The 23,381-nt window shown below is 47.7% G+C and overlaps 1 protein-coding gene across 4 annotated transcripts in view; it reads left to right on the forward strand.

Annotated features, from left to right (window-relative positions):
• TOPAZ1 (testis and ovary specific TOPAZ 1) overlaps positions 1–23,381 on the forward strand; it is a 54,346-nt gene that overhangs the window by 16,145 nt on the left and 14,820 nt on the right. For 3 of the 4 annotated variants that reach the window (XM_027768788.1, XM_027768787.1, XM_027768789.1), the window contains exons 4-15: positions 1,493–1,557; positions 4,012–4,148; positions 5,946–6,034; positions 7,314–7,439; positions 9,238–9,301; positions 12,453–12,604; positions 12,799–12,891; positions 15,287–15,402; positions 17,558–17,624; positions 18,880–19,054; positions 19,720–19,820; positions 23,185–23,350. In XM_027768788.1, the coding sequence (XP_027624589.1) occupies positions 1,493–1,557; positions 4,012–4,148; positions 5,946–6,034; positions 7,314–7,439; positions 9,238–9,301; positions 12,453–12,604; positions 12,799–12,891; positions 15,287–15,402; positions 17,558–17,624; positions 18,880–19,054; positions 19,720–19,820; positions 23,185–23,350 (1,351 nt within the window). Of the gene's footprint in view, positions 1–1,492; positions 1,558–4,011; positions 4,149–5,945; positions 6,035–7,313; positions 7,440–9,237; positions 9,302–12,452; positions 12,605–12,798; positions 12,892–15,286; positions 15,403–17,557; positions 17,625–18,879; positions 19,055–19,719; positions 19,821–23,184; positions 23,351–23,381 lie in introns of those variants that run through there. The other variant, XM_027768790.1, reaches the window with a different exon arrangement.

Raw genomic sequence — 23,381 nt, forward strand, 5'->3', positions numbered from 1 at the left:
TACCCTTTAAATTATGCAAATACCCAGCTATACATTTTGCTTTTTAGTGCTTTATTTTCTTTAGTTACTTTTGTTACTTTTGCTACTTTTAAAACATTAAAGTGTTTTCTTTAATGAGCCTGAAAGATATTTTAGTATATGGCAAGTGAGAGCCATGTTTCTTTTCTATCCAGTTAATAAGGTACTTCTGCTACCATTGACTGGATTATTTCCTCGCGGATTTCAAATGTCATCTTTAATATTTTCAAATTTTCATGGGTAGAACTGTTCCTTTATGTCTCTCTTGTTTTATTGATTTCTCAGTTCTTGTACTAATAGCATAATGTCAAAAAATTAGAATAGTGAGGTAAGTTTTCTTTAAAAGATAAAAACATGCATCATAGGGTCGGCTGGTAGCATGATGGTTAAAGCAGCTGGACCCCACATGGCTGACTGAGCAGTTCGAGTCCCAGACCCAGTGACTTGGAAACATGCCAAGAACATGTGCCTGCATGCCCAAACTCCTGAAAAGAGAAATGGAGAAGGGACTGCAGCATGACCATCCCACGTGAGGGCTGCCTTCTCACTCTCCCTCTCTCTGTGTCTAGAATGCGCATGCCCTCTAGCAGATTAAAAAAAAAAAAGGTAACGTATTATAAATTTAAAATATTTTTTTGGTTCTTTCTCATGTATTCTTCCAAGAGTGCTTTAAACTCACATTGGGGGGTAGTTTTTTAAATGTACAGATTAATTTAGGGGGAATTAACATCTTTACTCTTTATGTTATTCAGCATCATGGTATCTTCCCATGTGTTAATGTGTTACTTTCTTAATTGTTTTTTGTTATTTTTTTTGTAAGAGTTTTAATAGGATACACAGTGTGATACCGTTACTACAAAATGATTATGTATTTTTAAAGACTTGAAAGATATACACTAAGATATTAAGTAGTGATCACTGGCGGCAGGAGCAGTACATATTTTCAGAGCTAATTTTCTTGGTTCCTCTTTTTTATATTTTCCAAAAAAATTTAATATTTGAGCATGTGTAACTTTCTTATAACTAGGAAATCACAGTCCCCAATAAGCTACTTTTGAAATATTTTACATACAGCTGTGCTTAGAATGCATTCGCGTATCTTTAGTGAAAAATAAGAGTTTATGTTCTTAAATACCACTTAAAAATAAAAATCACTGAAAGTTTTTTTTTTCCTAATTAGAAAGAAAATTAACATTGTTTATGAAAACTTGAAATAATGGCTTGCATAACTAAAGGTGCTATCAAAACTTGAAAAGTATATTGACTCATATTAATTTTTCTCATGCAGCATTGGAAATGTCTAAGTACGTATCCAGTATTTTAAATTACATAGACTTGTTTTCAGGGCTGTCCATCTTTTGTGAACATAGTTGCTTACTATCTAATGTAGTCTGGGCACTCTGATAAGTGTCGGAACTTAATATTTAACACAGAACTATTCAGTGGTACTTACTTTCCCATGATCTCTTTACAGTGTAGATTCTCAGACAAAGTGATTATTGAGGAAGGAAAAGGACATACTTATGAAGCTTGCAAAAGGTCTGTAACACAACCGTTAATGACATAACTTTATAGTGGTCGCTCATTGTGCCTGGAGTGTGTTTTGTTCTGTGCTGCATGTGCGGGTCCTTAAAAAGTTCATGGAAAGTACGTATCATGAAAATGCTGTGTGTGGACTTTGATTTCGGGGCACCAAATTTTCCTTTCTCATAACATTTCTGTAGCTCCGCTCACATCTGTGTGGGTCACTGTGCATTAGCCATACCATAAGTGGGTGTCATTTATTAGTGGGTCTAGTGTGCCAGGATTTAAAGGGTCCCTGTCACGAAGAGTTTCCAGCAATTAACATACTTCCGAGGAAACGTAAGTAGGGAGAAAGAGGGATGTGCTTATGACCTCCATGACATGAATGTGGCTGTATCAGACGGACACTGTGGCATGCAGGTGTACCCGTGGGTGTGGTGACCGCCCTGAACACGCAGCCCTCACCCCAGGTCAGGTGGTGAGCGTGTTCAGGTCCTTTCATGACAAGGTGTGGTTTCCACAGTGAGGTCCCCGGAGCAGCAGCATCACGGGGGGTTGTCAGGGGCAGCCTGTGTTGGAAGCTCTGGGGTCGGGGCCCTGAGTCTTGTTCAGGGCGTCTGCTGGCCGATGCCTGCTCCTGCCCCTGCCCCTGCCCAGCCGAGAGCCACTGTGTGAGGGAGGGCAGGTGAGACTTAGAACGGTCGGGGCAGTGTGGCCGGAGCCTTTGGACGTCCTCAAGGGAAAGGAAGAGTAACAGGGTGACAGTTCTTCATTGAAAGTGAAGTAAGGTCATTGGACCTTGCATAGGCATATCATCAGTGTGGCTGTCACCCAGTGTGGCATTAGCAGGTCGCTACAGCACCTGCGCTTTGGCCACGCAGTCAGAGACGGGAGAGCTAAGCAGCCTTCTCCTGGCGTTAGGAGGGCCGCGGTGCTCGTGTCTGTTCTCGTTACTGCTGCTGTTTTATCCAGGGGGTGACTGCGTCGTCATATCCCACATTGGACAGAGAAAGGACTATTCCGTGTGGAATTTTAAAAGTTCATCAGTGCCTGGCCAGCATGATGCTGGAGGTGCTGGAACTCCCACATGACCAACAACAGTTCAAGTCCCGGACCTGGCAGCTTGCTTTCTCTCTCTCTCTCTCTCCCCCTATCTTTCTTTGCCAAAACTCATATCGAAAAAAAAGTTAATCAGTACTGCTAAGTCTTGGTCATTATAAGTGTGAGCCCCTCCTGTTGCTATTTTCACTCTCCTCTGGCCCAGGAGACCCCAGCAAAAAGCTTATTAGAATTGTTGTTAAGGTAAAAAATGATCTTATCTGGGGTTGGTATAAGTCGCTCTCCTAAAAAATAAGTTTATTGTATTTGAAGCACTTCACCCCTTCCTCCTTGCGTAAGATATTTATTTTCTGGGACCAGCAGATGGTATAATGGCTACGTCACTGGACTTCCTTGTAGTCAACTGCGGTCTGCATCCCAGACCTAGTGGCTTAAAACTCACACCGGGCCCATGTGCATGCATGCCCAAAATCCTGAGAGGAGAGTGGAGGAGAAGAGATTGTGGCATGGCCATCCCCTCTGGGGGGTGATTTTTTTCTTTCTGTCTCTCAGGTGAGGGCATGTGCCCTACAGCAAAACTCCCTTTAAAAACATGAAAAAAATATTTATCCTCTAGGTAAGTAACTTCGAGACTGAGTGTTTATGAACCCGGTTATTTAGGATCTTATGTATTCAAATACAGTGAAAGCCATTTCGATCAGCAGTCCTGGAACAAAAAACAATACAATTTTAAATACCTTCTCCCCAGACAAACCTCTCAAAGACATGGTAGGTTTATTATATCTTCTCATCCTGAAAAATCATGTATAATTCATTTCTTCCATTGCCCTCTCAGTGGAATGACAGGATGAGCTTTCCTGGGTAAGAGTTGCTAGCATAATTCCTGGCACCTTCTTTTTTTAATTTTTTTGGAGAGGTTTTTGCTATAGGGCGTGTGCACTCACTAGAGAGACAGGAGACAGAAAGTGAGAAATCACCCCCCAGCAGGATGGCCACGCCGCAGTCCCTTCTCCTCCGTTCTCCTCTTGGGATCTTGTGCATGCACACACAGACCCAGCGTGAATTTAAGCCACCAGGTCCGGGACTCGAACCTCAGTCGACTACGTGGGAGTCCAGTGACATAGCCATTACGCCAACTGCTGGTCCCATTCCGTGCCCCTTCTGTCTGACATGGTCAGAAATGTTTCATTCAGGTTCTCACCGCACCACCCCCTCTGCCTCCTCCGACCACGTTGCAGGTTTGGTTTTCTATTCAAGAAGGCAGAGACGGCCATTGAAGATGTGGAAGGGCTGTGGTACGGAGGCTGGGGCACAGACAGACCTTTGTGAATGTGTCAGCTTCTCTGGTTCTCGGACTTTAAAAATGCTTTTAAAATGAATTGGAATTCTGGTTTTTTTCTGCTCATACAGCAACAACGCCAGACACGTGGAGACAGCGGCTGGCACGTACCAGCGAGCAGGGGGAGCCCAGGCTGTGCGTGTGCTGGTGCCCCCACCCAGTCAGAGCGGCTGTCAGGAAGACGCGGCGACACAGTCCTGGGTGCACGGTACCGTGGGTTTCCTTGGCAGAGCCCTGTGGGCCCCTGGTAGGCTAGGAGCTAGGTGGGGTTCCGCAGGAGGGAGGCGGGCAGGAGTGGCTCTGAACGGGGGCATGAGGCCCTGCTCTGTGCCTCCGCTGAGATGCTGCTCTGGGTGGTGTGGCAGCCTGGGTGCTGCCAAAGTAAAAACTAAGCAATTCCAAGGCCGCGCCAGGCTTTGCCTAGAGTAGCCGAGTTTTGAGTGACTTCTCCATGTAGTTTAGAATTCATATACATGCCGCCTTTCTGGTGATGCATCGTGCTCTGCACAGAATAGACAGCACTGAGAGCGGGCCTAGAGACTGGTCACTCAGTGCAACGCGGCCGACTGTGCCCTCGGTGCCAGCGCGGTCTTGGGCACGATGGCAGCAAGCCCTTCTGTTTGTTCCAGGTTATATCTGGGTGCTGCCAAAGTAAAAACTAAGCAATTTTTAAAAAAGGTTTATCTTTGTTATTTTTTTCTTTAGTAAAAAAGAACTTGTCTTTTGGAGAGGTTTTTGCTATAGGGCACATGCACTCACCAGAAAGACAGAGGGAGAAAGTGAGAAATCACCCCCAGGGGGGATGGCCACACCGCAGTCCCTTCTCCTCCAGTCTCCTCTCGGGATCTTGGGCACGCACACACACGTGCCCGTAAGCCACTGGGTCCGAGACTCGATGCGGTCAGCAACAGAGGAGTCCAGCGACATAGCCATTATGCCAACTGCTGGTCCCAGTAAAGTACATTGTAAAATGCTTTAGGGGACCAGCCCGTGGCATGGTGGTTAAGGCGCTGGACACTCCCACGTGACCAACCACAGTTTGAGTCCTGGACCTGGTGCCTTGCTTTCTCACGTTTCCTCACTCACTCTGTGTGTATCTCTTTTTGGTCAAATTAAAATAAATGAATAAGTTAAATAAATTATTATTATTTAAAAAAAATGTAGTTCTCGTTTATAAATATCAGCATGGAGGGTGTATTTCCTGGTGTTGCACATCAGCTCCAGCCACTGTTAACAAACGCGGCAGACCTGACAGGTGCCCCAGCAGTGTGTATTACATGATGTGGAGTGCACGGAGCCGGGGTGTCAGCCGGGCAGGGTCTGGTCTCTAAGGCGCCCTGTCCACCACCATGTCCAGGCCTATCTAGGCTTTCCTCAGTGTGGGCCAGGAGAGTGAAGGTGAGCTCTTCGTCATCTTTGTGGTTTTAAATGAGGGCAAGCCAGAGAGGGAGAGGCGTATTCTGATGTCTCTCCAGGCCTCCATGAGGGCAGCCTCCACAGCTGGGCCTCCTGTCCCTCTTCATAAGGACACTGATCCTATCAGATCAGGCCTGCCCTCCTGACCGCAGATGTCTGTAATTATTTCTGCAAACACAGTCACCTTGGGGGTTAGGGCTCCAAATGTAAGTGGGGAGGGGCACAAATCATTCAGTAGTGCCTGGATTGTCAGTAGTTTTCTTCCCTCAGAAAGACTTGCTGTGCGTACTGCTCAACTTAGAGAGTAGTGTTTGAGTGCAGTTCTCACTGCTCCCTTGTAAGACTTTCAGGATAGTACTCTGCAGTTATGGTGAGCTTAACTTTTCATTTCAGGTCCAGAAGTACTTGCAGGCGTCTAAATCGCCTACATTTTATGGTAACCCCAAGGGCAGTGTAGTCTGAGCTCAACATGGAGTGGAACTTCCTGGAGTGAAACTTGGAAGCAGACAGAAGGGATCTTGCGTTTCATTGTTAGAAGGAAATACATTGTAACACATTGGTGCTTAATGTTGTTCTAAATCATTTCTAGATTTCAGATTTCCAGGAAAACATTCCATCATAAAGCTACAGAATCCTGAAACTTGTGAAGAAGTATTTAAGAGAGAAAAACATGTAGGGGTAAGTCCTCCACTTCTTAAAGATCTTGTGAAACACTACTTTGGACCCTACGGGTGTATTTCCTTGTTATCTTCAAGCAGTTCCAGGCAGGCTGTGGGTTTTGAATTGAGGGCTGGAGGGTAAGAGGCAGAAAGTGCGCAGTGGCTCCGATGACAGGAGAGGGACATCCCAGACAGAAACTGCAGAGGAGTTCCTGTGGTGACAGAGCTAGTGGCATAAAGCAGCTTGTGGGAAAGCATTGTTGTAAAAAGTTTTCATTCTCATTTTCCTTATTTTTAAATAGAAAAACTAAAACCTTTGGTTTTGGTAAAGGCATCTGAGATGTGATGCGTATAGTGATAGCTTAGCATTGTGACAGGAGGGATGCAGAGGAGGGCAGGGGGAGTGCAAGGAGGTGAGAGCTGGCGTGGGGGCGGGGAGCCTGTGTGCGCTCTCTGCCCTGACTCTCAGTTCCTTTAGAAAGTCTTCAGGGCCAGCGAGTGGCATGGTGATTAAGGTGCTGGCTTCCAGCATGGTCCACTGTGGTTCACCAGGCTCCTGGACCTGGTGGCTTGAAAATTACAACAAATAATAGGTAGATAGATACATAAATATATATATTTTTTAAAAAGTCTCCTTGGCTAGCCAGTGGCATGGTGGTTAAGGTGTTGGATTCCCACATGGCCCACTGCAGCTCAAATCCTGGACCTAGTAGCTTGAAAAATCACAATAAATGATTGATTGATTGGTGAAAAGTCTTTAGGGCCAACAGGTGGCATGGTAGTTAAGGTGCTAGACTCCCACATAAGCAACCACAGTTTGAGTCCCAGACCTAGAGGCTTGAAAATCATGCTAGGTGCATGTACACGCATCCCAAAGACCCCGAGGAGAATAGAGGAGAAGGGACTGTGGCGTGGCCATCCCCCCTAGGGGGTGATTTCTCACTTCCCCTCTCACTGTCTTTCTCTGGTGAGCACAGATGCCCTATGGCAAAAACTTAAAAAAAAAAAAAAAAAATTCTAAAAATGAAAAGTATAATGTAAAATAGTAATAACCTTGAGGAATATTTTACACTAAGAGAAATTGAGAAACTTCACAGACAAAGCACTCTAAATTAATTTTTCATTATTTTAACAAGATAAATTGTTTGGAGTTTTATGTTTTTTTAGCAAATTGGCAAGCAGTTTATCCTGACAGTGCTTGGGGCGTCTAATAGCTCTGCTGCTTCAGATACTGCCTTACTTGATTATAGTAAGTGTTCCACAGTTAACACAGAAAGGGAATTTTTCTCATGTTCTAGGTGTTCCAGAAGCCACTAGGATTGATGATACCCCATAGATACTGTAAATTTCATTTTAATACATTCCGTGGCTGTGAGCGATCACCGTGCAAGTTTGCGCATGTGCCTGAGCAGGGCGATGAGAAGGTAAGATACAGGCCGTGTTGGCAACTGTGTCAGGCGTGCTTTGTGAAAGTGGAGTCGTGGTGTGTCTTCGTGTGTGTCTGCCTTTTTTGCTCAGTATTTTTGAGATCTGTCTGTATATTTTAAATTTAACTGTAGCTATGTCTTTCTCAATGCTGCATGCTAGCTGATGTTACACTATGTGACTGTGTGAAACTTTATTTGTGGCTAATAACACTGTTAATGAGTACTTGGATGGTTTCCAGATTTGGATATTGCAGTAGAGGGGCTGGAGGCGTTTTTTTGCACGTCTTTTGGTGAATGAACATATAAACACATGCAGCTAGATTATACATTCTCAGGAATTGCTTGGCCAGGGTCCACCTGTGTTAAACCTTGGCAGCGCTGCTAAGCGGGTTTCCGAAGTGCTGGTGCCAGCGTCTGCTCTCAGCAATGCCTGGCTGCTTCACGCCCTCACATCTCTTAATGTCGTGAGCCTTTTGATTTGACCTGTTCTGACAGGTGGGCGTTGGTGCTGTCCCTGATGGTGGGTGACGTGAGCATCTTTTGACACGTTTATTGGACATTCAGATGTGCTTTTCAGAAGCATCCAAATATTTTCCTGTACGCTATGGGATCGTCTCCTTCTCTTTTTTAAATTTTTATTTCTATTTTATACTTTCAGTCACAGTACTTAGCTTACAAAGTGAATATCCCAGCATGTGTACCAGGTGGTCCACGTTTACCAGTCCAGGTCACCATTCTAGAAAGCTGCCTTCCATAGACAATAGTCCATTTCTTTGTCTCATACACGCCTCGCCTCTGTTTCTCTCCCTAATGTGCTTCCTCAGACTCTACTCCTTCAGCCGCCCTCCTCCCACACTGAATCTGGTACTCATAACCGTTTACTTCGTCTCTGTAGGGATCATCTCTTTCTTACAGAGCTGTAAGCATTCATTATATAATCTGATGCCAGCTGTCGGATGTGTGTCTTGTACATATATTTTACTACTTTACAAATTGCCTTTCACCCTCTTTTTTTTTTTTTTTTTTTAAGATTTTTGCCTTAGGGCATTTGTGCCCCGCCAGAAAAAGACAGAGAGAGGAGGAGAGTGAGAAATCACCTGGGGTTGACCATGTTGCAGTGTCATCTCTTCCATTCTTCCCCGGGGATTCTGGCATGCATGTACATGGACCCAGCATGGATTTCATGCTGCCGGGTCTGGGACTCAAACCATGGTCATCCATGTGGGAGTCCAGCGCTTCAACAGCCATGCCACCCACCAGCCCCCATCACCTTTTTAAAGTAACAGAATTTCTTAATTTTTACATAGTTTAGTCTGTCAATTATTTTCTTTTGTGGTGTTAACTTTGTGTATCCTGTTAAAGTACCTTTGCCAAGACCCTGAAGCTATTCCCATCTTTCACCTTTTGCATTTATAACTAATCTGGCAGGAATGGGTTTTTGTTTAGGATATGAGAAGAGGGTCAGGATACATCCCCCTCACACACAGGATCTCCAGGTGACCCAGCACGGTTTATTTCAGAGATCCCTCCCCAGGGCGCTGCGGCATTACTGTGCCTGGCTCCAGCTGGCGTGTTTGTCCTCAACCCGGGAAGTGGCTGTTTCAGAATAACCTGAATAAGGGTTTTGTACTAAATTCAACATGCTTCTCAGATCTGTGAGTTAACCGAACATCCATTTCCTTATTCCAGTGTTTAAAATTCATTTTAAAAATTTTAAATAAGCAAAAAGATAGAATTGAAATTTATATAAGTCTTATGAAATATAAAAAGATAGTTTTTTCCATAACTTTTTCAGGTGTGCATGGATGTGTTCAAGAAATATATAAGTGTCAATGAGCTGTGTTTGCTGCAGCGTGCAGGTATGCGACCGCTGAGCGGCTCAGAGCCGTTAACGTGGGTGTCCAGACAGGGCACGCTGTGGCCTGCAGTTTGCAGGCCAGCTTAATGCTTGCCACTAGGAGGCCGGGTGTCTCCCACTGTCTCTGACCTAAGAAAGGGTTGCAAGTCCACATGGGGCCAAGGTGGGTGGCACACACTGCTTGGTGCTCTGCATCCCGGACCTCTCGAGAGGCTCAGGATCAACTCCTTGTCCAGCCTAGAGTTGGTGCATGCCTTTAATCCCAGCAGCTCGGGAGGCTGAAGCAGGAGGTTGTAATAGAGAACCTGACTCTAAATAAATACATACATAAAGTATTTTAGTTATTAAAAAAAGAAGTGCGTCTGTCTGCCACTGTGATTCCCTTGCATGCTAATATTTTCACGGCTTGGACGTTTTATTTCGAGCTGTGAGATAGAGAAAAGGCTGTTAATTAGCTGCTACATCCGTCTGACGGGACCTTCCGTAACATGAGGTGTGGAGAAAAGAGGATGACCTGGGAAGGTGTGCCTCTCCCACAGTGGGACCCAGGATGGCCACAGGAAGATACACCTGCTTTTAGTTCAAAACAACAAACGAGCAAAAGGGAAGTAAGGACCTGTAGCAAACAGTAAATGCAGGAAGGTGTCAGGGATCCGTGCGAATTGTTTGATGTAAAGGCACACGGAAGTCAGCGGGGCGGAATGGGTAGCTCAGAGAGCCCTGACGGCATGCATGAAGGGCTTAGGTGTTTAGAAAGACCGCTGGGTCTGAGAGGGGAACTGTAAGGGATGAGACAGCTGGGTAGCAACTCGGAGGAGGCGTGGACACTCCAGTGTAAAGGGCAGGTGGGGACTGGCGTAATGGCTGTGTCACTGGACTCCCATGTAGCCGACCACGGTTTGAGTCCCGGACCTGGTGGTTTAAACTCACACCGGGCATGTGTTCCCAAGAGGAGAATGGAGGAGAAGGGATTGCGATGTGGGCCTGAGGGGTGATCTCTCGCTTTCTGTCTCTCTGTCTGCCTTTCTGGCGAGCACATGCACCCTATAGCAAAAACCTCTCCAAAAAAGGGGGGGAGGGTATAGCTGTGTGGGCTCTGCCTGGAGGGAGGCCTCCAGGACTGCTTGGGGCACAGAGGAGGTAGCTAGACGGGTTGGGTTCTGGACTCTGACTGACCATCCATCCATGTTGACCTCATTCCTATTTGCCTTTTCACACGAGATTCTTTTTCTAAAAGTTTTCACTATCTATAAATAATTTAACATTTACAAAAAACTGCAAAAATAAAAACTCCTTCATGCATCCTTTCTTTATTGCTCTCCTCCTCTCTTCCCGCCCAGCCCCGTCTGTGTGTCTCACTTAGGGCGTGTCTGCACATTCACCTGTGTTGTAGCACGTGTCGTTTCCGTTGTGTGCATCCCGTGTCTTGTGGGTCCCGCCCCCTGATGATGGACAGCAGGGCTGTTTGCACCTTTTGACGGCCAAGTAGCGAGTGAGCTTTGACACCCGAGTGCTCGAGCCTCTGCCCTCTCGGGTGCTCCATCCCAGAGTGAAGCCGCAGGGCCGCTTGTGTCCGTTCTGTACTTGAATTGCACAGCGCACTCCTTTTCTGGATATTTCATGACTGAATTCTAAAAACAACTGTTTAGCACATACTGAATGCTACGGTGCATTAGCAGTTCAGTTGAAAACTTAGGTTTTTAAAATCAGAATTTCGGAAAGGTGATCATTTTTGCAATTTAAAGTAATCAAAGAAAGTTAGAAGATTAATCTGGATCATGTAAATTTAAACTATAGAAAGCTCTTACCTTTGGGACCAGCAGATGGCGTAATGGTTATGTCACTGGATTCCCACGTAGTCGAACGCGGTTCAAGTCCCAGACCTGGCAGCTTAAAATTCACAGTGGGCACGTGTGCATGCATGCCCAACAATCCCGAGAGGAGACTGAAGGAGAAGGGACTGTGAGGCCATTCCCCCTGGGGTGATTTCTCACGTTCCGCCTCTCTGTCTCTCCAGGGACCACACGCACCCTATGGCAAAAATCTCTCTCTCTCAAAAAATTTAAAAGCCTCTTACCTTCAAATACTCTAGATTTGCCATGAATAGTATACAGAAGGATTCCAGTTTGTAAGAAGAGCGAGCTCTGTCAGCTGTTTACAAAAGCACAAACGTCATTTCCTCCTGTGGGTTTGGGTGCAGCTTCACGGCACGATCTGGGTCCACGGGAGGCCTGGGTATGATTCTCAGCCCACCCTGCAGCCCGGCTCCGTGGCGTGCGTCTGCAGCCGGCTGCTCAGAGGCCGAGGCAGGAAGGATGCAGTACACTGACCCTCTCCAGACCACCACTCACACACACAGGAGTCTGAATCATATAAATTCTGGAATGGGGGAAATGCAACCAAGGGGTTCAGTGAAATCAGGGGGACGGCTGGAAATGGCTTAAGCTTTGTATGGAAAGTAGAAGGGGCTGGCTCAGTGACACAGCGGTGACGTGCTGCCCGAGGGACGCTGGGTCATAGGTGGAGGCTCACGGGTTCAGTCCTGCGGTCAGCCTGAACGTGCACCCATCATCCTGGCTGGTGGAGAAGGCGGGCCAGGGCGGAGCTGGGGCTCTGGGAGCGGTGTAGAGGAGATGGCATGAGACCCTATTGAGGGTCTCTCTCGTAAAAAAAAAGAAAGAAAAAATAGATTAAGGAATTGGAAGGACTACTTTTTCGAAAGAAATGCATCATTATTGTAATGTGTATCAGTGTCCCTAATCATGAACTGGAGCCAGAAACACGCCCAAGGGGTGACATGATGGGGCGAAGCGAGAAGGGGTGTGTGCAGTCATCACCGGCAATACTGCTCTCCTGCATAGCGGGCCCCGGCCTCCAGGCCCCTGGGAGCCCGACTTGCCAGGAGTTCAGGCCTGCTCTTTGTGGGTAGCGTGTGAGTCAGCTCCCAGTGTAGCGTGGAATAGCCCGTGCGGTGCTGCTCGAGTATTACTACCATTTTGACTTTCGCTTTTATCTTTATCAAATATTTCTAGTACTGGAACTGTGCCTTTTAAGAAATGAATTCACGTGACTTTAGATATAGAAAAGTTAATTTTGGAAAGATGGCTATCTTAAAAATAGCAAGTGACTGTCCTGTACTTGCTTGTTCTCAGTGAGCATGTTCCTGGAGTACTACAGGAAGTTCCCTCCGGGCGTGCACTTCGATGCCCAAGTGCTCAATGACCTTCTGAGTGCCTTGCTCAGACACTGCTTGTTGAAAGAAGTGCTTCAGGTGGTGAGCCTCGGCCTCACGGTTAACATGCTGGTGAGTCTGCCGGGCCCTCGCACTGGGAATTTTACGTTCCCTTCTCTGGGGTAGGTTTGAATTTAGCCGTTAAACCTCTCTGTGTGTTCAATACTTCCTAGAGAATACTTATTTTCCAGCATAAATGAATTTGAGAAACTTAACATGCCCTAAAAGAAGACATGAAAGTGAGTGTCATTTTTTTGTCTCTTCAGCCTGCTCTGAAAATATTGCTGAAAGTATTCGAGCACGTGGCAACTATGAAATTAAGGAATGCGGTACCTGCTCTAATCGATGTCTTCTGTAAGGTACGCTTTTACGTTCTCGTCTCTTCTGACAGTGAGTAACCAAGAGTGATTGTTTCCACTTGTGCCTTTGAACTGCCTCTGATTCATACATTGGAAGCCAAAGCTATTTTCAGACAAGTCTCTTTTCTCTTGAAGTCGAGTTTATAGCCAGACTCCCAGGCCGACCGGCCTTCCCTGCTGTCGGTAGTTGCGTGCCCTCTGGGGCCTTCTTTCTGACCGTGAACCGTCTTTACCTGTACTCCTCAAGGGTGACAGTTCTGTTCTTTCTCCAGAAGATTCGAGGTCTTTCACAACAAAAATAAATCGGCATATATACAGGAAAGTGTGAGCAGGACAAAGGAAACGGAAAGATGGCAACTAAGGATAGTTTTAAATTGGGCACTAAACAAAAAGCAACAGAAATTGCTGTGGCTCTTATAAAATAAGTTAAAATGTTCATTTTGGTTGAGTGCATGCTAGTGTTTGCTGCTGTCCAGTCAGCCATGTCAGAACAGGCCTGACGATAGGGAAGCCCCGCCTTTTCCTTCAGAAGCAACATTGGATCTGCCATAGCAGATGAGCAGACACTTGTGTGAAGGACTCGAGTTTGACGTTACAGAATGTGGCAGAATGACTTACCTGGGTTTTCTTCCTAAAGAGCACATTTCTTCACCAAGAGAGGCAAAGACGCAGAGAGAGAAGCACCCCTTGCCCACACCCCAGGCACGGTCCTCCCCAGCCCCTTCTCTTCTTTCTCTCTCCTTTAGGAGTTTAAATACACACGCGCGCACACACACACACACACACACACACACACGTGCCCAGTGTGTTTTTCAAGTCACCAGGTCCAAGACTGGAATCACCCACGGCCATGTGGGATTCAGCTGCTTTAACCACCAGGCTGCTGGCTGGCCCTGGAAATTTTTTGAATCAGAAGTTACTGATCACCTTTAGTAGTTGTAAAAAACCTCAGCTACGAGTCACATAAATGGCCTGTTACTGCATAACTTGACTTTCTGCAAAACGTACCTTGGTTACTGTACAAGTGATTGTCCAAATGGAGAATCTCTAACCAAGAGAGTGACCTCAGGTCTGCGTGGTTCATACGGAGCCTCCTTTCTAGAAGCTGTCTAGTGCCAGTTTCCCTGCTGGGACTACTTCAGTGATGGCAGACCAGATCGCATCGTGGAGGGGGTTCCTGCTCCTTCCTCTAGCATTGTACCATGTCCCGTCTAATTAACACCGTCACTGAGACAGGGACAGTTCACTGCTGATTACTGCATTGGGCGTCTCCTGGCTTGTCCAGAGCAGTTATGTTTAGCCTACTGAGCAGTGTTCACGGGCAGACGTTCAGAAGTGAGTCAGTGACCAGCTAGCTCGTCATTTTGCAGGTTCATTTGCAGTGGGCACTCCTTTTACTCAGAAGTCACCACATGGCCAGTGACCACGGATAACCCGGCATGGTACTTCCAGATGGCAGTGACCTCGGTGCTTGCTCTCTTACTTCATAAAGTTTAGAAAACACCTGTGAAGGTAGCTGGAGGGTGAGGAGAGCTGTTCTCCTTGTTGGAGGTAAAATTGAGCATGCTTTGAGGCCAGAGCTGATAGAGAGTCCAAAGACTCGAGCCTGATGTTCAGAGCAGGCTTTAACCCAGTCAGTTTTACGGTCTTACTTACCAAAGCTACTTTCATTCCCAGTCGTTTGACCGCACGGTTAGGGTGGAGTTTCTAGGACCCATCCTAAAGGGGTCTAGTGCTACTGGATTCGAGACTTTTCCCGAGAGTCCAAAGATAGGGACAGTCTCTCAGCAACTTTTCACTATTTTTGTTCACTAAAGAAATTCTCAAAATAGGCATCAACCGTAGGTTCTAACAGCCAAACGTTGGCACCCTGTTGAGACTTCTCACCCAGGACTCCCTCGGCAGCAGCTCCTCCCTGCTCCCCTACTGTTTCTGTTACCTCCCCAAACTTCTTTCCTGGCACTCACTCCTTCCAAACCCCCACTGGGGCTGTAAGGCATCCACTCTTCCAAACATTTAAAACCGTTGATAAAATTTAAGTGATTTCTACAGAGGGGATATTCCCCAAAACCGTAGAAGATTCTCAGCAGACATGTCGCTCCCTGCGTTTCATACATCCCTCAGCTGAGTCACCCCTAACCCTCATTCTCCTTGTCACCCAGAGCCCCGGTTGGCGTTGGGGTGGACCATGCCATAGGCCACCCCAGTCTCATCTCACCGGGACTTGGTCGTGTCCACAGGCACTGGGGTGTGCACATCGGGCTTCACAGCGGGCAGCACTGCGCGGCCCCTCCCTACGGCTGGCCTCCCCTTCCCTGACCGTCTCCTTGTTTTCGTGTGTTGGCTCTCAACTCTTTAAAGTTTTTATGAGGACTGCTCTGTCTCTCTTCTATAGCTTGTCGAGGCTGGGATGCTGCTTGACCCAGAACACTGTAATTACATCATTAAGCTCCTGCACCAAGTACAGGCTTCCAAAGAAGAAGTAAGTGCAGTGCTGGAAGTGAAGTCCAGGTGAGAAGCCCTCCTTGCCGAGGCTGCCCCGTGTGTGTTGGGGCGCAGAGGGCCGAGCGCTGATAAGCTGTCTAGCTCACCGATGCCGCGCTGGGGAGGCTGGTGGCCATGAAGCGCTGGGAGGAGTCACAGCCGACCTGTGTGCCTGTGAGCTCGGAGCACATCAGCCTTCAGTGGGGACTGGCACGGCCTTCTGTGAGCCGAGTGCTGCTGCGTGACTGGTCCGCCTGCCTCCCTTTCCTTTGCCGCCATGGGCACCCGGTTTGGATGGTCTTGGGCGTTTCTGACGCCTCTCACTCTGGCTGGGAGTGGCGTGGTGTGTGAGCATCTCCCCTCCCAGTTTTCAGCGGCTGTCCCAGGGCACTCCCCTTGGACTAGCCATCTCGAGTCCAGAATGTACCCCGAAAGTACGTCTCTGTCGGCACAAAGTCGCCTGCACAGCTGTGGAGTGTTGGGAGCAGCCTGGTTACCTGGGTGTGAGCGGGCACCTTTGTGTAGCCCATGTTGGAACACTTCACAAGGGTAAACGAGAACAAGGAATCTCTCTATGCGGATCAATTTAGAGTGCTATTCGGGATGATTTGGTAGGGCAGAAATATCAGTACATGGATGTAGGGACCGGTGCAGGATGCTGTGGTCTGCGTTTTCCGAGATTCTGGCATCAGGCCCCGTGACCGAATTAGATGGAAACTTGACCTAGTTATGGCGTTGGGGAGGAGGCTCGGGTCAAGGTCAGCAGGGCCGGCCGCACGGCTGAGTCCCGGTATGTTTGTGAGCAGAGGGACGGAGACATACAGACACGCAGATAGCGCTCCGTCCTGTCACGCTGTGGCAACCTCTGTGGGCCTGGGGTCTCCAACCTGAGCCGCACGAGCCTCAGCTCCTGAGCTACCCAGACCCAGGTGCTCTCTGCTGCAGCAGGAGGTGCTGGGCACAGCACGACCCCCTCACCGTGGTCTCTGCAGAGTAAAGCCGCCAGGGCACAGCACGACGGCCTCACCGTGGTCTCTGCAGAGTAAAGCCGCCTGCCCCGGGTCTCCACCGTGCTCCTGCTCGAGTGGCAGTCTCTGTCCTGTCTGCTGTTGTGTCACCCTCACTCAGCAGGGGGGTGAGGAAGCCGCCTTTCCTCGCAAAGCCCGGGGAGGATTTAACCTTGGGCACAGTTACTGAGCCGACCCCTCGTGGGGTGCCACCGTAGGTACTCCTGGCGCAACGGCTCCTTCGTTCCCCTTTTCCTTTCCTCCCCTTTTCCAGTTGCAAAGGGTACTTCTTTCATTTTTGTCTTTCTTCTTTCCCCAAAGATACATACTTCAAAGATTGCCTTTTTTTTTTTTTTGGCTAGAGGGTTTGTGCTTTTGCCTGAGAACGGGGGTGGGGTGGGGGGTGGGGGATGGAGAAAGCACCCCAGTGGGCAATGAGCACGCCACAGTCTCTTCCCCATCTCCCCTTCCTTTTGGCATTTGGGGCCCAAGCACACACACCTGGTGTGTTTCTCAAGCTGCTGGGCCCAGCACTTAAGCTGTGAGGGTGTGGCGTGAGCCTCCTGTCTCAGCTCCCAAGTGGCTGGGAGCTCAGGCACCCTTGGGTTCTGCTTTGTTTTGTTTTGTTGTTTTGTCTTAGACAGATCTCCTCATGTCACGACCCTCCTGCCTCAGCCTTTGAATAACCATGATGCCAGGCTCTCAGGGTCAGCCAGGAGGCACACACCAGCCTCCCGAGTGGCCCCAACCTGCGGAGTAGCAGCACTGACTGTCGCCCCGGCGGCTGGGCAGGGCCTGCTCTAGCCCACACGGACCTGCTGGGGTCCCCAGCCCTCTGCTCTGTGTCTCGCGCAGACCTCGCGAGCAGTGAGGTGGCGGAGCCAGAGCCTGCGCCTTTCTCAGTCGCAGCATTGGGAAGTGGTGCTGTCTGGCTTCACATCGGGCAGCACGACAGGGCGCCTCTGTGGGGTTCGCTTTTCCTTCTCCGTGGCCTGGGCCTGGGGAGGAGGCTCTGCACCTGTGCAGGGCCCTTGCTCCAGCTCCGGAGAGCTTTTAGCATGTTACATGCATTCTGTTCTCAAGTCTCCTAGGTGTACGCCATACCCAAGTGAGCCAGGAGCGGTAGTGACTTGTAGGGCACGGCTGTACGCCTAACTCTCCTGTTCCTGTTAAAGGTTACAGATGAGGCAATTCACCAAGAACTGGAAGTGGGACTTAGATGCGGCCTTGACTGAGATAGAGGTATGACTTAAAAAAAAAAAAGTACATTGCTGGTGTCTTTGGAACTCAGAAACCAAAAAATATGATAACCCCATCGTGGGAACTGCCCTAGAAAGGTAGCCATTACACAGAGAAAATGCTCCAGGGAAAAAAGTTTGATTTTTTTTAACAAGTTTATGTTTTGAAAAGGAAACAATTTCAGAGTTGTGGACTATTCTGAAAATAATCTTTAAATAATTATTCGGTTTGAAAACACATTTTGTTAAGTAAAATCATCTCTGTCACCCAGAGCTTCGTCTTTAGAGCAGCTGGCTTCGTGGTCACGGGCAGTGTGACACAGAAGCCAGGGTTACACTGTGCTCTTCAGGAGCTAAGAGCACACGAGAGGGCGGAGCGCTTGTCCTAAATTTCACATTGTTTTTCCTTTTTTTTTTTTTTTTGAGAGATTTTGGCTATAGGGTGAATGCTCTTGCCAGGGAGACAAAGAGAGACAGAAAGGGATAAATCAGCCCCTGGGAGTGATCCACCACAGTCCCTGCTCCTCTATTCTCCTCTTGGGATATTGGGCACATGCGCGAAGCATGAGCTTTAAGCTGCTGGGTCTGGGGCTCAAACCAGGATCGACTACATGGGAATCCAGTGACAGAACCAGTATGCCCTCTGCTGGTCCCTCATGTCGTTTTTCTGTTCATCTATTAATCTCAGTCTAGCTTCATTCCTATTTTTATATCCTTGGTATGACTCTCTGTTAGTGAGTAAACCACGTCTTAGTTCATAGTAGGAAACAGCAGGAAGATGGTTTGCAGAGCTTTGCTTTGCAACCCCTTTTGTAGAAATGTGAAGTTCGAAACTAAGGTGTGGGCCCAGGTCACCCAGGGCCGGGCTGGGGTGGATGTGGTCTCTGCACCCGTGAGCTGCGGGCTGCCCCTTGCTCTCCAGGTGCTCCCCTCCGTCAGTTCAGGTTGGGGTGCCATCAGGAGGTACCTTAGGGACCAGGTAACCAGACTACACGCAGGGCTCTCCGGGACTCGTGGGAGCCCAGCCAGAGCCTGGCTTCAGTCAGAAAGTGAAGTCCTCCTTGCTCTGCAGGGCTGTGCTGTGGAGGGCGCTGCAAGTCTGCAGGGCCTCGGCAGCACGTCTTACTGACCCTGTACGTCCAGCGCCCGCGTGCCCGGTGCCGTGAAGGCTTGCATAAGTGACTTGGTTTTCCTTCTTTCTTGTCTCCTTTTTCCTTTTTTTTTTTTTACATTTTGTTTTGTTTTAATAATTTTGATAGCATTGTAAAGAAAAAGGTGACTGGACCAAATTGGGAAATTTATACATTAACATAAAAATGGGCTGTGAAAATTTTGTAGATTTCCAGAGACTTTGTGCTTGTATTGCTGAAGCACTAACAAAAGACTCTCAAGAAGAAAGACCGTGCGTCCCTTTCTGTGAATTTGCTGAAACAGGTAAAATGTCGCTGTCGTAGTCTTGAGTATCGTGTGTGAGTGCAGTGCCGCGCTCTTAACAGGAGTACAGAGCCCTCAGATTTTCCATGGGGGGATAAACGCCGCGGCTTTTAGCCACGCTTCTCTTTAGGAGCGCTTCCCTCTGCTCCTTGGGTCACAGTGAGGAAAAGCCAAGGATGGCTGTTCTTGTCTCAAGGGTTTCCCATTCTGTTCATTCAGAGTATGAAACTGTTGTATCAGATTACACGGGGGAGTGCACTTCTACCTTCCCCAGCTGTCTCGTTTACAGAACTCCTGGGTCTTACGGGTGGGCTGGTTTGTCTGGGGCTTGTTAGCGTGGCTCTTCACTAGCAGTCTTTACCAGACCCAGGGCCGGCACACCTCCTCTGTCGAAGGCCGGACAGCAGACATGTAAGGCATCGCACACACCGGTGACACATGAGCTCTAGCGCATACTTTCCCTTTCCTCTCTGTTAAAAATAGATTAAAACTAAACTGTTTGTCGTAGGCCATAGGAAAAAGCCACCCACTAGATTTGGCCAGTGGCCACAGTTTGCTGACACCTGATCTTTGGGACAGTGTCAGCAGCTCCCGTTCAGTTTGCCTTTTCCTCATTGTAAGTGACTGTTTCCATTTCTTCTTCGTGCCCCGACCTTGTGTTGCAGTTAGCAAAGACCCACACAATAGCGAAGTAGACAGAACCCTGCTGGGAAGGATCGGAATCAGTGCCCTGTACTCCTGTCACAGGCTGTCCCAGTGGCCCAAGGTACTTGGTTGGATGTTTGCTTTGGCTTTGGTATAACGGGAGTTAGCTTTAAAGTCATGAACCTCCAAATTAGGAGTTTGCCAGAACAGTAGTCCTCATTCTCCTCACTTTCTGAGGTTGCAGTCACCCAGGACAGAGGAGGGGCTGCAGGGTGGACTTGGCTGTAGAGTCGAGTAGTTGAAAGTATGGACGCTGTGAGCTAACCATTAAGGTATATCTTTGGTTACTTGCTCCTGTTTTGTTTTTTGTTTTTTTTTAGGTTTTTGTCATAGGGTTCATGTGCGTGTCAGAGAGAGGGAAAGAGAAAGCTCCCCCTTGGGGAGTGGCAATCCCTTCTCCTCCAGTCTGCTCTCAGGATTTTAGCATGCACACACACATGTACCTGGCTTGATATTCAAGCTACCAGGTCCAGGACTTGAACCGTGTTGGCCATGTGGGAGTTCAGCTCCTTATCCACCATGTGGCCCTATTACTTGCCACTTTTTAAAAGAAGTTATTTCACAATTGAATGTGAAACACATTTAAGTACGTGGTCATCTGTATACATACAAAAACTAATGAATGAGAAAACTTGTTTTACACCTGAGATGGTTGTACAGAGGTCCCCAAGTTGTGAGCTCTCTGGAAAATACAGCACTCACCTGCGCTAGTCCTGGGACTTACCGTGCACTAGTCCTGGGACTTACCCTGCGCTGGTCCTGGGACTTACCCTGCGCTGGTCCTGGGACTTACCCTGCGCTGGTCCTGGGACTTACCCTGCGCTGGTTCTGGAACTTACCCTGCGCTGGTTCTGGGACTTGGCCTGCGCTGGTCCCAGGACTTACCCTGTGCTCACACTCTGGCTTACGGTTGGTCACAGCAGGAACTTCTTCACTATTTAATAGTTCAGAATTTTTTAATAAGATTTATTTATTTAATTACATTTGTTATTTTTTTTTCTTAATTTGACCAGAGAAAGACAGACTGAAAGGGAAAGCGAGAAAGCAAGCCACCAGGTCCGGGATTCGAACCCCAATCAACCATGTGGGAGTCAGAGCACCCTCAACCGCTGCACCACCTGCTGGGCCATTTGAGGACAATCTAGAGTGACCTTTTGAAAACTCAGACTGGTTTTTCTGAAAGTCTAGAGTGTAGATTAATTTTATTTGGTCATTATTTCCTAAAACATTAAGAGATTGGTGAATAGCTATCTGTCTTAAAAAAATGTAATGATCTTATCTGGAAAGATTATTTATCACCTTATTTAGTATGAATGTTTTAATGAAGCCTATTTCTTTTTTAACATAAAAGTAAAACCATTGAGATTGAACTAAAGGCACCCCTTGAAAAATGCACTCATTTATATAACTGAATGGGAAGCACGTTGGGACCAGCAGGGTGGCGCAGTGGTTACATCGTGGAGCTCCAGCATAGCCCACCACGGTTCAACTCCCAGACCCAGTGGCTCAGAACTCGCACCAGGAATGTGTGGTTGGCCATGTGGGAGTTCAGCTCCTTATCCACCATGTGGCCCTATTACTTGCCACTTTTTAAAAGAAGTTATTTCACAATTGAATGTGAAACACATTTAAGTACGTGGTCATCTGTATACATACAAAAACTAATGAATGAGAAAACTTGTTTTACACCTGAGATGGTTGTACAGAGGTCCCCAAGTTGTGAGCTCTCTGGAAAATACAGCACTCACCTGCGCTAGTCCTGGTACTTACCGTGCACTAGTCCTGGGACTTACCCTGCGCTGGTCCTGGGACTTACCCTGCGCTGGTCCTGGGACTTACCCTGCGCTGGTTCTGGAACTTACCCTGCGCTGGTTCTGGAACTTACCCTGCGCTGGTTCTGGGACTTGGCCTGCGCTGGTCCCAGGACTTACCCTGTGCTCACACTCTGGCTTACGGTTGGTCACAGCAGGAACTTCTTCACTATTTAATAGTTCAGAATTTTTTAATAAGATTTATTTATTTAATTACATTTGTTATTTTTTTTTCTTAATTTGACCAGAGAAAGACAGACTGAAAGGGAAAGCGAGAAAGCAAGCCACCAGGTCCGGGATTCGAACCCCAATCAACCATGTGGGAGTCAGAGCACCCTCAACCGCTGCACCACCTGCTGGGCCATTTGAGGACAATCTAGAGTGACCTTTTGAAAACTCAGACTGGTTTTTCTGAAAGTCTAGAGTGTAGATTAATTTTATTTGGTCATTATTTCCTAAAACATTAAGAGATTGGTGAATAGCTATCTGTCTTAAAAAAATGTAATGATCTTATCTGGAAAGATTATTTATCACCTTATTTAGTATGAATGTTTTAATGAAGCCTATTTCTTTTTTAACATAAAAGTAAAACCATTGAGATTGAACTAAAGGCACCCCTTGAAAAATGCACTCATTTATATAACTGAATGGGAAGCACGTTGGGACCAGCAGGGTGGCGCAGTGGTTACATCGTGGAGCTCCAGCATAGCCCACCACGGTTCAACTCCCAGACCCAGTGGCTCAGAACTCGCACCAGGAATGTGTGCGAACCCAAGATCCTGGAGGAGAATGGAGGAGAAGGGACTGTGGTGTGGCCACCCCCGGGGGTGATTTCTCACTGTCTCTGTGTCTCCCTCCCTCTGGCGAGTGCACGTGCCCAAAAACGAACTTGGACAAATAAGCATCTGAGTGAAAATGGTGCAGGACATAAGCCACGGTCTGCAGCTGAGGCCGCAGCCAGATGGCATCAGGACCTGTTTCTGTGCAGCATGAACGCAAGAGTGTTTGTAGACTTTTAAATTACAAATTTCAAAACAGCAAAAAATTACATAACGACAGACCAAGTGTGACCTGCAAAAGCAACAGTAGCTAGCATCTGGCTATTACAGGAAAGCTCACTAACCCTAGTGTAGAATAACAGCATTTCCAGTTCGTGGTGTCTAGAACAAAGGTTATCTTCATGTACATCATGTGAAATAATTCGTTTGTTAAGTACCCCCAGAAACATCGGCCAGTGGATGTACCTTTCCCACCCCATTCTTTATGTGAGTTGATGATCAGTTGCCTTCGTTTTTGCCTCTCCCCAGAAGCTGAGCAAAAACTCAGAATCCGTGGTTTTCCACACGGAGGCAGAGAGCCTTTTATGGCAGGGGGGCCTTGGGGGGAGCACAGCGAGTAAGACTGCTGCTGAGAGGGCCAGCACAGGGGTGTGGTAATGCGGGCCCAGCCCCGCCCCTTCCCTGCCCCTGCCCCTCTGTGACTGGGCAGGAAGGGCTGAGGGGAAGAGCCCTGGGCAGAGCAGCCCAGCAGCCCGTGGTGTGGTGTCAGGACCTCGGGGTCTGTGAAGCCACAAAGGGCTGACACTCAATCCATGGTTTTTTGTTCTTGCTCTAGGGAAGGAAGGTCTTAGATAAACTATATGAGTTAAAAATACACTTCACAAGTTTAAAAGGGCTAATAGGGCCCGAGAGATTAGCACCGAGGTGTCAAATTGTGAACGTTGCTGCTGAGATCTTTCTGAAAAGCGGAAGCCTGGACGGTGCCATTTGGGTGTTGAGGGGTAAGTTCTGATACATGTGAGTATTTAACGA

The sequence above is a fragment of the Tupaia chinensis genome, unplaced genomic scaffold (assembly GCF_000334495.1).
Source record: "Tupaia chinensis unplaced genomic scaffold, TupChi_1.0 Scaffold147500_1, whole genome shotgun sequence".
In the NCBI taxonomy this organism is placed as follows: domain Eukaryota; kingdom Metazoa; phylum Chordata; class Mammalia; order Scandentia; family Tupaiidae; genus Tupaia; species Tupaia belangeri.